Here is a 12,730-nt window from a genome sequence, read left to right on the forward strand (position 1 = left end):
AGGACCCCCACTCTTTGGAGCAGTTGGCTCTTCCAGCTGTGGGAAATGGGCTAGGTGGGGGCTCTGGGGGCAACTCCTTCTTTTTAAGGGCTTGCCTTTGTGGCTTCATCTCTGTTCTCACCCACTTCCTTCAGTCCTAGAGGAGCTTAACTCTTATTTTCAAAAAAAAAAAAAATGAGAAAGGTACAAGAAAAGAAACAAGATAAATTAGAATTTAAATGTTCTAAACTCTCCCTTTCTTCAGCAGTTTTGCAAGTTCCAGAAAAAAGTCCAGAAAAACTACAATGAGTTTCTTTAACTCATTTATGTGTTCGGAAGACAGAGTAACAGAGGGTAACAGAGAGAGATGGATATTCCATCCACAGGTTCACTCCCCCAAATGATAGCAACAGTGAGAACATCCATTTGGGTACAGGGACCCAAGCACTTGGACCATCCTCCACTGCTTTTCCAAGCACGCCAACGGGAAGCTGGATCAGAAGTGGTGCAGTGGAGACTTGAACTGAAGTTCATAAGGAATGTTGGCATCACAGGAGTTCCCCCCAGTGAAACTTTCAGCTTGTTGGCTGTTTGTGTCCGCAAAGGAGTAAATGTTGAAATAACTAAAAGGAGATGCTTGTATTGCAGAAGAGGTTTCCTCTAAGGTTGCAAAGTCAAGGCCTAAGGATCTTTGACTCTCGGCCAGGGAGACATAGAAGCTCATTGTGGCTCTCAGAGTTGCCTGTTGATAGACCAAAAAGAAAAGGGGCCAGGGTGGAAACAGAAGAAAAGGTAAACATGGAGGTGGCCTAGTGGCCGAGGTGCTATTTGGGATGTCCACATGTCAGAGTGTCCGAGTTTGAGCTTTGCTCAGCGCCCAGTCTCAGCCTCCTGCCATTACGCACCCTGGGAGGCACCAGCGATGTTCAGACACTGGGTCCGTGGCTCTGGGTGGGCCTCAGCCGTTACAGGTGTTTGGGGGAACCAGGAGTCAGGAGGGTGCACGCTTCTCTCTTGCCCCCTCCCTGTCTCAAATGAATAATTGTTTAAAAGGAGAAACGGCAAATGTGGCTTCTGTATGAGATCCAGCTATACAGTTTGCAGGTACATTTTAAGAGTGACATGTCTCCCATTGGAACTGGCAGGGGTGGGGAACCTTTTCTCCACCAAGGGCCATTTGGGTAATTACAGTATCATTCACAGAGTCATGCAAAAATACCAACTTGAAAATTATCCTGACACAGATTTATTAACTTTTCTTTTTTCTTTTTCTTTCTTTTTTTTAAAGAGGTTTGTTTGTAAGGCAGAGTTATGAGAAAGAAAAGGAGAAACAAAGCCAAAGAGAATCTTCATCTGTTGGTTCACTCCCCAGATGGCTGTGTGGCCGCAATGGCTGGAAGTGGACCAGTCTGAAGCCAGGAGTTTCTTCCAGGTCTCCCACATGGCTTTAGGGGCCCAAGTACTTGGACTCTCCCTTGCTGCTTTTCTGAGTGCATTAGCAGCAGGGAGCTGAATGCGAAGGGGAGTAGCCATTACTCAAACTGACATTCCATGTGAGATGCCAGCACTGCATACAGCAGCCTAATTCTCTGTGCCACAACCTAACACACTAAGCCACAGAGCCAGCTTTGGCAAGACCAGACCACATGATTTCCTGGATCTTAATGCCCTGCAGGCCAGAAGTTCTTCCCCCCTGTCTTAAGGGGCACACTGAACAGTGGGGGGAAATGCATTTAGGAACAGAGTTTGGGCCCAGAGCAATAGCCTAGCAGTTAAGGTCCTTGCCTTCAATGTATCAGGATCCCATATGGGCGTCGGTTCTAATCCTGGCAGCCCCACTTCCCATCCAGCTCCCTGCTTGTGGCCTGGGAAAGCAGTTGAGGATGGCCCAAAGCCTGGGCACCCTGCACCCGCGTGGGAGACCGGGAGGAGGCTCCTGGCTTCAGATTGGCTCAGCTCCAACTGTAGCGGCCATTTGAAGAGTGAATCATTGGATGGAAGATCTTCCTCTCTGTCTCTCCTCCTCTCTATATCCACCTTTCCAATAAAAATAAATAAATCTTAAAAAAAAAAAAAAAGGAACAGAGTCTGTAGTAACCATTATACCACTTTCCTATAGAAAACACAAGAGGCAAAACAACAGCACCGTCCTGGGCCTCACAATCTAAAAGAAGTGAGAACATTAAATTTTGTTTCTAATAGAAAAGAATGGGCTACTTAACGTGACAACAATTTCGGGGAAAAAAATGTCCCTCTCAATCACGTGTGCTTTGTGTCAGCTCAGAGTCACAAAACAGAAGCTCAGGAGAAGTGGACTCCAGGAGATAGTTTCCTTTCTCCTAAACCTTTGCATGGTAATATGCTGCTGGTGGCTTGGCAGTCTTGGTGAATGACTGGCATTTTCGGAGCAATTCTCAGCCCATGCCATGCGGCACCTCAGGGGTACTCCACAGCAAGGACACTCAGGCTGTCCCTCATCATCGTACTCCGTAGATCTTCGCTCATTTTCACAACATGTCTTAGTAACATCGATCCACTCCCTGCAAATTATAAATGCTAGTGAAAGGTGCTGCTGGGGGAGGTTATCTCTGGGTTCATGACCCAGCTTTGCAGTTCGTCCATTGCTTCAGCTGAAGCAAGGTAATTTCACGAAGCCTCAGTCTCTCTTTCTGTTACACAGGGGTAAAACACCTTCCTCTGAGTTTTGCTGCCTGGACAGAGTGTGTGAACAGGTCGAAAGTGTATGACACAAGCTTGGCATGCTGTTCTCTGCTTCCTTCATGATTCGTTTTTACATACCAGCGTAGTAAGAGCTTGCATCTTAAGCACATGTTTGGATAACTAGTCGATTCTGTTTCTTTCGACTTCACCTGTCCTTTCCCGCCCCCACCACTACCTCCACACACCTCATACTTTTTCACTTTCCTGCTTACAGTTATAGGTGCAGAGTCCTCTGGTAGATCTGTTGCCTGTGATTTATAATCTACGGGGGGGACAGGAAGTGTCTGGAGCCAGTGTACATAAAGGCATCAGATAACCGTGTGTTTTGCTTGCAAGCCAAGGTTTTCAGAGAGCCCTTCAGTGAATACAGCTGAAAGAAGAAACTTTAAAACCAAACTTTCAAAAGTTGACATTTCTATCAAATAGGTAGGTAGGGCCTCCCAAATCCAGCCCACTGTAAGTGGCTACTGGTCATGGAGAATCAAAAAAAAAAAAGCCAGGGCCCAACACAGTAGCCTAGTATCTAGGTTCCTGATCTTGCGTGCACTGGGATCCCATGTGGGCCCCAGCTCGTGTCCCAGCAGCCCTGCTTCCAATCCGGCTCCCTGTTTGTGACCTGGGAAAGCAGTTGAGGATGGCCCAAGGCCTTGGGACCCTGCACCCGTGTGGGGGATTCAGAGGAGGCTCCTGGCTCCTGGCTTCGGATTGGCTCAGCTCTGGCCTTGTGGCCATTTGAGGATGGAAGAGTCTCTCTTTTACTCCGTCTCTCTGCTCTCTCCTCTTCCCCCTCTTGTTTCCTCTCTGTAATTCTGCCTTTCAAATAAAAACAGGTAAAATCTTTTTTAAAAAAAGAATAGAAGAAGAAGGAGAAAGAAATAAAACAAAAGTAAAAAGAAAAGTCACGGACATGGGACTCTGGGTTCCTCAGTTTTCTGCATCTTGAGGTGGTACCACTTCCTGTTGAGGCTCCCGGTACATGTGGTGTACACTGGAAGTCCCGTAACTACTTGGATATGATTTGTGTCTTGAAACCCAAAGGTGTCCTTGTAGCTGACCTTGTACGTTACAGTTTTCACGGGATTTCCTCTCTATCCCAAGCATTGGTGAGAGTGTGTGCCCCAAGGTGGCTTCCCAGCATCTTGCATGATCATACCCTGGGAAAGAGGAAGACACCAGAGGGGCTTGATGTCTGAACTTCCAAACTTCTTGACACCATTCAGACTCTTTGAGAATATACGTGATAAGTATTGAATATGCTACCTCCTGAATTATTATTTATTGTTTTCTATTAGAAGAAGTATCTACCAAGGGGCCTGCCCAAGTCCAACATTGTGGCATAGCACAATGAAGCCTCTGTGAAGCCAGCATCATGGGCATTGGTTCAAATCCCAGCTGTTCCACTTCTGAGCCAGCTCCCTAGTAATGCTCCTGGAAAAGCAGCAGAAGACGACCCAAGCATGCACTCATGTGGAATACTTGGGAGAAACTTCTAGCTCCTGGCTTCAGCCTGGCCCAACACCTGCCATTTGGAGGATGAACCAGCAGATGGAATATTTCTCTGTGTCTCCCTCTCTCGAATTCTGCGTTTCAAGTAACTGAATAATAAATCCTTAAAATGACAGATGCCATCTTCTGGTTTACTCCCCAAAGGCACACAGGGGCAGGGCCAGGTGCCAGCTGCACCTCCAAGTGCACACTGGCAGGAAACTGGAATCAAGGGCCAGAGACAAGACCTGAACCCAGTCGCTGTAACATGGGATGTTAAAATACCCATACCTGCCCCCGATTATAATGTGAGAGATTCCTAATGGCATAGGTATGGAGGAGTAATTTAGAGAAAATAAAGTGACTCACCATACCTGCAGATAGCAGTTTCTGTCAGCAGGATTTCCCGGGAAGCTAGGGCAGAGTAGTTAGAGAACAGGGGAAGTGTACTTTCCTGTGATTGGCCAGACTAGTTGGCCGCTGGTTGTGAGATCATCGCTAGCAAACGAGCTGAGAGCAGAAGGAAGACCGGGCAACTGCTGGGCTCTTCTGCTCTGCAGGAACCAGAAGTTATACTGCTTAGAACCATGACAGAGTGAATTTGGGCTTTAAGGGACTCAGGAGTGCCCAAGAGTGCTTGGAGTAGGTCAAAACAGGAATTGGGAAGAATGACTGAAGTGGTAGATCTGTAAGTCCCAGGTCCTGTGCAGCTTTCAAAGCTGGTTGAACCCCAGGTGACAGCCGGAGAAGTCTCTGATGTAAGCCAGAAGTAAGTCTGCCACTCAAGGCTTAGTCGTTAATCAGTACTGTCTGTAGTACTCCGTGAATTATTTTCCTCTGTAAAGTGTTTTTGAACTAGTCACCTCTTCCAACACTGATTAAGTCACAATGCTATTATCTTATAAGCAGTGACTTTAGGAGCGCAGTCTCACCTGCCCTGCCGTGGGATTTGACAGCAGTGGATATAGTGATTCTATCCAGTAGGCATTAGGACCAGTTGCCCTTACCTTCCTTCTCCCATCCCATACACTGCCACTTGTAGCAGAGTAATTTCCCTGATCGACTACCTGCTCGAGGCACTGCACCTGTGGATTTCAAAATGATGTGCAGCTTCCCTAACATAGACAGAGGAGAGCTGTCTGCTACCCCATCTCCGTCTGCTCCACCACCCAGGTTTGTTTATGTACTAGAATACCCCAGTATTCCAGCCATTTGCTGTTAATTGCAGTTCTACTATAGGCCTCCCTCTTTCATGCCTTTGACTTTGCTTAGTCTGCTCCCCCATGTTATAGACTCCACTTGGCCTCTCCACCATGAGGACCCTTCCCTGCCCTCTGCTTCTTCTCAGCCGTTGACCCTCTTCTGGGCTCTCGAATCTCCTCTCAAGACAGTTTTCCAGCTTCCTAACAAAGTAGATACTCAGGGCCTGGTGCAATAGCCTAGTGACTAAGTCCTCACCTTTGGGAGCTGATTTGTATCCCAGATGTTTCACTTCCCATCCAGCTCCCTGTTTGTGGCCTGAGAAGGCAGTAGAGGACGGCCCAAAGCCTTAGGACCCTTGCACCCATGCAGGAGACCTGGAGGAAACTCTTGACCCCTGGCTTCGGATCAGCTCAGCTCTGGCTGTTGTCATGTTTGCGGAGTGAGCCAGCACATAGATCTTTCACTCTGTCTTTCCTTTTCTATAAATCTGCCTTTCCAATAAAAATAAGTAAATCTTAAAAAAATAGATACTCAATAGTCATTTACTGAACAGACTAATAAGTGATTAAGCATTTGAATAAGCAAATTTGGTAAGTTATGGGAAGCTACAAGTAATTGAACTGACCAGTTGAAGACTGGAAATGGGCACAGTGTTAAACAATAATAACAGGTATTAGGAATAAAAAAATAAACCTGGGGGTTGGCACCATGGCGTAAGTACCAGCAGCCCATATGAGTACCAGTTGCAGTCTCATTTGCTCTGCTTCTGTGCTTCTGCTAATCTAGGAAAGCAGCAGATGACCCAAGTTCTTGGGCCTCTGCCACTCACGTGGGGAACCCGGAGAAAGCTTTTAGATCCTGACTTTGGCCTGGCACAGCTCTGGTTGTTGCAGCCATTTGGGCAATGAACAAGTAGATGGGAATTACCTCTCACTCTCTCTTTCACTCTCTGTATGTGTCTGTCCTTCTCTCTATATAACTGTTTTAAAAATAAGTAAATTTGGGCCTGGCAGCATGGCCTAGCAGCTAAAGTCCTCACCTTGAACACACCAGGAGCCCATATGGGCGCCGGTTCTAATCCCGACAGCTCCACTTCCCATCCAGCTCCCTGCTTGTGGCCTGGGAAAGCAGTCAAGGACGGCCCAAAGCTTTGGGACTCTGTACCCGCGTGGGAGACCTGGAAGAGGTTCCTGGTTCCCGGCTTCAGATCGGCGCAACACCGGCCGTTGCACTCACTTGGGGAGTGAATCATCGGCTGGAAGATCTTCCTCTCTGTCTCTCCTCCTCTCTGTATATCCGGCTTTCCAATAACAATAAAATCTTTTAAAAAAAATAAAATAAATCTTAAAAATTTACTTTTTATTAAGATTTATTTTATTTTTTTATTACAAAGTCAGATATACAGAGAGGAGGAGAGACAGAGAGGAAGATCTTCCATCCGTTGTTTCACTCCCCAAGTGAGCCGCAACGGCCGGTGCGCGCCAATCCAATGCCGGGAACCAGGAACCTCTTCTGGGTCTCCCACGCGGGTGCAGGGTCCCAAAGCCTTGGGCCGTCCTCAACTGCTTTCCCAGGCCACAAGCAGGGAGCTGGATGGGAAGTGGAGCTGTCGGGATTAGAACCGGCGCCCATATGGGCTCCTGGTGCATTCAAGGCGAGGATTTTAGCCACTAGGCCACGCCGCTGGGCCCGAGATTTATTTTATTTTTGTTGGAAAGGCAGATTCACAGAAAAGGAGAGACAAAAAGATCTTTCACCCACTCCCCAAGTGACCGCAATGACCATAGCTGAGCCAATCTGAAGATAGGAGCCAGGAGTTTCTTCTAGGTCTCCCACACGGGTGCAGGGTCCCAAGGCTTTAGGTCATCCTCTACTGCTTTCCCAGGTCACAAGCAGGGAGCTGGACAGGATGTGGAGCAGCTGGGATAAGAACTGATATCAATATGGGATCCCAGCTCATGCAAGGCAAGGATTTCACATTGGGCCCTAAAATAAGTAAAAACAATGTTTTAATCTGAAGTTAAGAAGCCACTTGGAACACCCCTATTCCTCATTGGAGTACCTAGGTTCAAGTACTGCCCCCACTGCCTTTTTTTTTTCCTCAAGATATATTTATTATTTGAAAGACAGAATTAGAAAGAGACCTTCCAGTTCACTCCCAGAGGCTGCAGTAACCTGGCTAGTGCCAGGCCAAAGCCAGGAATTAGGAGTGTCTTCTGGGTCTCCATGTCGGTGCAGAGAGCCAGGCCATTAGCAAGGACCTGGATTGGAAGTAGAGCAGCCTCAGACTGGCTTCCATGTGGGATGCAGTGTCAAAAGCTGCAGCTTTACCTGCCATGCCACACAACCCCTGTGACAGCTTCCAGTTCCGACTCCCTGCCAGTGTGCACCCTGGGAGCAGTGGATGATAATGCAAGTGCTTGGGCCCCGATCACCCACGTGGAAGAGCCAGATGAAATTTCTGGCTCCTGGCTTCAGCCTGGCTCAGCTTCAGCTGTTGCAGACACTTAAAGAGTGAACCAGCAGATGAAAGTCTCTGTCACTGTCTCTCTGCCTTTCAAACATATGAAAATTGCTGAAAATTTTTAAATGTTTTTGTACAGAAAAATCTGAAATCCATGCATAGTTTTCTTTTTTTTATTATATTTTTTTACAATCTTTACATAGTTAATTAGGGTAAAAAGGTTCAAGGGCTAGAGGAATGAAAGTGGGTAAGACTATTATTTCCATATTGTTTCCTTCATGTTTAAAGGGGGATATTAAGGGAGAAGGCCCACCCAGTTTCCCACCCACCCAGGTCCCGGATGTAGGGCATGCTCCGAGGGTCTTGCTCAAGTGGTTTTGATGGTTCAACAGTTATGAATCGCTGCCAATCTTGCCACTCCAAGCACGATGAGGTCTTTGAAGAATCCACTGATTGACATAGTCCATCATAGAGTCTCCGTTTGCCCTGTATTTCGCTGCCAACATATAGCTGAGATGGTTGATTGACTTGTTCTGTCTTCTGTCTTATCTTAGTTAGGGTTCTGAGTCCAGCATTTCGATTGGGGAGATCTCCAAAGAAACTTTGTCTGAGTTGTTCTCAGACCAGATTCTTGTATGTACTAGCAGGTGCAGGGCCCGGCACAGTCCATCGCCCCAATCAGCTGGTGGTTGCAATTGCTGGGTTGGTTCTGTTTTCAGCCCCAACTTCCACTGGAACCAGTAGGTGTTGCAGTCCAGCCTTGTTCTGCCCAGCACATACTCGGCCCTCGCATAAACCAGTGGGAGCTGCAGCTTAGTCGGAGCAACCTACAATAACCCCCACCAGGCCCGCCCCCTACCCTAGTTTGCCAGTATGTGTAGCAGTAGTCCAGTCTGTCCCACACCCCATTCGGCTCTCGTACATGTCAATGGGTATTAAAGCTTAGTTCCATCTAACCAGCTCCACTATACAGCCCACACAGATGCTGTTGGGTGTCTGTCTAGCCACCCCAGCCCCTGTCCTAGTTTTCATGCCCTCCCATGGGGAGTGGTAACCCAAGAGGGAGGAGCCCACTATTTCCCTCCCAGGCCTCTCCCACTCCCGGATTATGCACTCTCCAGGTGGTTCTGTGATTTGACTTGACAGACATAGACCCCAGTGCCAGCTTCTGCCAGCTGATGCTGTGGCTAAGCCCCAACAACCCTCACCCACTTGAATTTTGTTTACACCAGTAGGAATGATCAGCCTGGCTTTTCCCTGAACTAGTCCACATGAGGCGCACAGGTGTTACAGCCCTGCTTAGTCTGGTCTGCCCCCATCCCAGCTCACACTCTCCAGTGGAAGTAGCTATCCAGCAAGGGACACCCCCCCCAGTTCCCCCTTCCGGCTCTGCCCCCTCCATTCCTGGTTCTCACGCGTGCTGGTTGGGTGCTGCGGTCACATCTGGTACAGGCAACCTCACCTTGGCATTCCGTATTGTGCACTGGTTTTTGTCACAACCGAACCCCACTTGACCCACACTGTTCTGGTGCTCGGATTTGCCAATGGATGACGTGAACTGATTCAGCCTGGTCTGCTCCCGACTCCTGCCAAATGTATGCCAGTGGGTAACCTTCCATGGCCTGTTCTGGGCTGTTTCCTATCATGTTTCTTGCACTTACCTGCCGGGTCTGTGTCCTGCCAGAGGAGTTGCCCAGGCTCCTCCATCAGAACCTCTCCCAATGCCAGATTTTGTGCATACCAGGGGGTCCATGAGCCAGTCCTACTCAGTTCACCTCCTGTCCTCGCAGGAACAGTGGCTTTTCCTGACTGGCCTTCAACCCAAACTGGTCCTTGCTGTTGGATGTTTCGGCCCAGCCATGGCTTGTCCATACCCACATATGGCTCACACATGGCTCAGTAGGGGTTGAGACCTAGCCTAGTCCATCCCACATCGACCCTGGTCCTCCAGGACACCAGAGGGTGTTGGAATCTGGCCCGGCTCGGTACATCCAATCACACTCCACACTTGTGCCAAGGGAGACTACAATCGTATCCAGATCAGAACGCAGCCCCCATCCCTCCCCATGCACCCCTTGGTGGGAACATCAACCCAGCTAGGGTTGTCCCCTTAGCTCCCCAACCGGGCCTGTTCGCGACCATAGATCACATGCCTGCCAGTGGTTGCTCTGACTCAGCTTGGCTCAGCCCCTCACCTGTCCCGACTTCTGCCTTAGACACTGGCTTAGCATTCCTGGCTCATGCAGACCAGTAAGTGCAGGAGCCTAGCTCGGCATGACCTGTACTCCATCCTGGTCTCTAGTATCGCTTGTGGGCTAAGGTTTGCTCAGTCCTGCCTGGTCCACCCTGTTCCATTACCAATTGACACTTAGCCAGCTGTTGGAGCTACTATGCCCAGCTTGTCCGACCCCCAGGTCTGGACCACATGTTCACCAGCGGGAGCTATGACTCGCCAGGGGAGTTTCGCAAGTTCCTCCCACTTAATTCACTCCCAGACCCAGTTCTCATACATGCCATTGGGTTTTAGGCCAGGTTCTGGCGAAGTCTGGCCTTCCATTTGGCCTTGTTTGAGCTGGTGAACGTTGCAGCCTGGCCCACCCCACACCCTATTCAGGATGCACATTCGGGTGCTGCTGCCTTGACCAGTCCAGACTGTTGTCGGTTCCTTTACCTGTGATTGATGACAGGCTCCTTGGTCACACCTAGCTTAGTCCATTACCACCCCAACTCTTGAGCTAACCAGTGAAGCTAGAATTTCCACAGGGTTTGGCCCCCAAATCCTTCACAGAATCTACCACCGGATATGGTTCTCGAGTGCTAGTTAATGTAATGGCCTTGCACAATGTGACCCTTCTGATCCGTCATCATGTCAGATAATAGGATATGATTCTGCTGGACAAGCCCCGAGCCATAGCTTTTGCATGGACTGGTGTTTGGTGGTCAGCATTTTTCAGTGATTACAAGTTCTTCAGAGGAAGAGTTACTGTCATTGGGAATCTTTAGGATTGATTCACGTCCCAGAAGCACAGTGGGTTCAACCTGGAGCTACCTAAGCAGCCATTCAAAGAACCAAAACCCCAGAGGTCCTGGCCAGGTGGCCAGCAGGTGGAGCCTGGCACCAAATGGCACACTGGCCAACCCGGGGACAGCTCACCATGTGCACGTGGTAGCCAGCATCTGGGATCCAGGCATGAGACGCCCCGTCCTGAGACCCACCCATGCATAGTTTTCATAATACACATTTTTCACGAACTTTTCAAGATGCCTTCGTATACATACACATATGTGTATGCATGTGTGTATGTATGTGTGTGTGTGCTCAGTGCAGGTCACGGTAGAAGATGTCTAGTGAGGCGCTCAGCCTCAGAAGAGGCTGCCTGCCTTCAGCCTGCTCACTGTTAGAGTCAGCAGGGCCATACGGCTGCATGGAGGCTGATCCCCTTTGGTCAGCTGCATTGAAACTCCTGAGTATCCAATTCATCATTATGTTCATTCAGCCAGCATGGCCGCGGGCCTACCATTCCATCACTGTAGAACAGCTAGCTAGTTAAGTGTGTTAAATGATCCTTTAGCCATTCAATGACCATGACTCAGTAGCTCTCTTCCTCGTCCTCAGTTGCCTTCTCTCTGGCATCCTCAATGCACTGGTGAGTTCCTTTAGTGAATTATGTCATACACAAGTCCCCCTTGATGAGTTTCCTTCCATCAGATTTCTCCTAATATCCCCCTGGAAACCATGAAGCCTGGCTGGCTGCCTGCCTTGGGAGGGCCACTCTGTGGTGGGAGCCTGGGCCATGGCCTGCCAACCACTCATCGTATCTCTGTAAGAAGGGAAAGGTGTTTGCTAATTAAATTTCTTTGTCTTTTCTTGTAGCTTACATTTTACTATGGTACTACAGATCGCTGGTGTCCAAAAGAGTACTATGACGACATCAAGAAAGATTTTCCAGAAGGAGATATTCGACTCTGCGAGAAAAACATTCCCCATGCTTTTATCATCAGCTTTAGCAAGGAAATGGCCACCATGGTGGCCGACTGGCTTGGGGATGATCTATCCAAATTGTAATGTGTGCAATACTGACGATAAGCACCTCCATCCAGTGCTGAAGCACAGGGTATCCTATACATACTTAATCAGCAACTGTCAGGTTTTGATATATAATGTTAGGAAAAAAGATAGATTGAGAACCTCTTGACTTCCAGACTGCTGGTTCGCAGTTCCAAACACTTCAGACTGAAGTGAGGACTGTTGATGGCGGTTCCATGGGGGTAACGCCATTTCCAAGATCCAAGGAACATAGTGACCCCAACAAGGTTTCGTATTTGTGCAAGCTGCCCCGTGACAGCCTGAGGTATATTTTGGTAGGCAGAATTTTCACAGCCAAAAGAAAACTCTAGATGTAGTTATTTAGACTGAGTTACAAAGCAGAATAGGCTCTTGTGGAGAAAATTGTGAAATACGCACAGAAAATGTGAGCTAATTCAGTGAATGTGAAATAGAGCTAGGTATTTGCAGGGTAGGAAATCATGATAAAGAGGCATGCATGTCCCAAGAGCAGAAAACAGCAGGGGCAGATGCTGCAGTGGCCCTCGGTCTCCACTAAGGACAAAAGATGATCAGCTCAGACCAGCTGCACAGCTCGGCAGAGCTCATTGCAGTGACTGCCTGATCTACCCACGTTAGGCATAGAATAAAGTTTGCCAGACATAATTTTGCTCAACTCTCTAGAATACAAAGAGTTACCGAAGGATCCCAACTATGTTTCCTATCATGGAACAGACTGAAGGCTCTGTGCTGAGCTTCAACCTGGCAGGCTGTAAGCTCCCTGCAGGCTTCTGTTCTTGCACTGGCTGCTCCCGACTCAGGCCGTGCGTGCC

At 48.5% G+C, this 12,730-nt stretch overlaps 1 protein-coding gene across 2 annotated transcripts in view; it reads left to right on the top strand.

Moving 5' to 3' along the window:
- Positions 1–12,416, top strand: part of LDAH (lipid droplet associated hydrolase) — a 112,274-nt gene extending 99,858 nt beyond the window's left edge. For both annotated transcript variants that reach the window (XM_004582629.4, XM_058668223.1), the window contains exon 7: positions 11,727–12,416. In XM_004582629.4, the coding sequence (XP_004582686.1) occupies positions 11,727–11,918 (192 nt within the window). In that variant the 3' untranslated portion in view covers positions 11,919–12,416. The remainder of the gene's footprint in view (positions 1–11,726) is intronic.
- Positions 12,417–12,730: the final 314 nt, after the last annotated feature.

Source organism: Ochotona princeps, chromosome 8 (genome assembly GCF_030435755.1).
Source record: "Ochotona princeps isolate mOchPri1 chromosome 8, mOchPri1.hap1, whole genome shotgun sequence".
NCBI classification, from domain to species: domain Eukaryota; kingdom Metazoa; phylum Chordata; class Mammalia; order Lagomorpha; family Ochotonidae; genus Ochotona; species Ochotona princeps.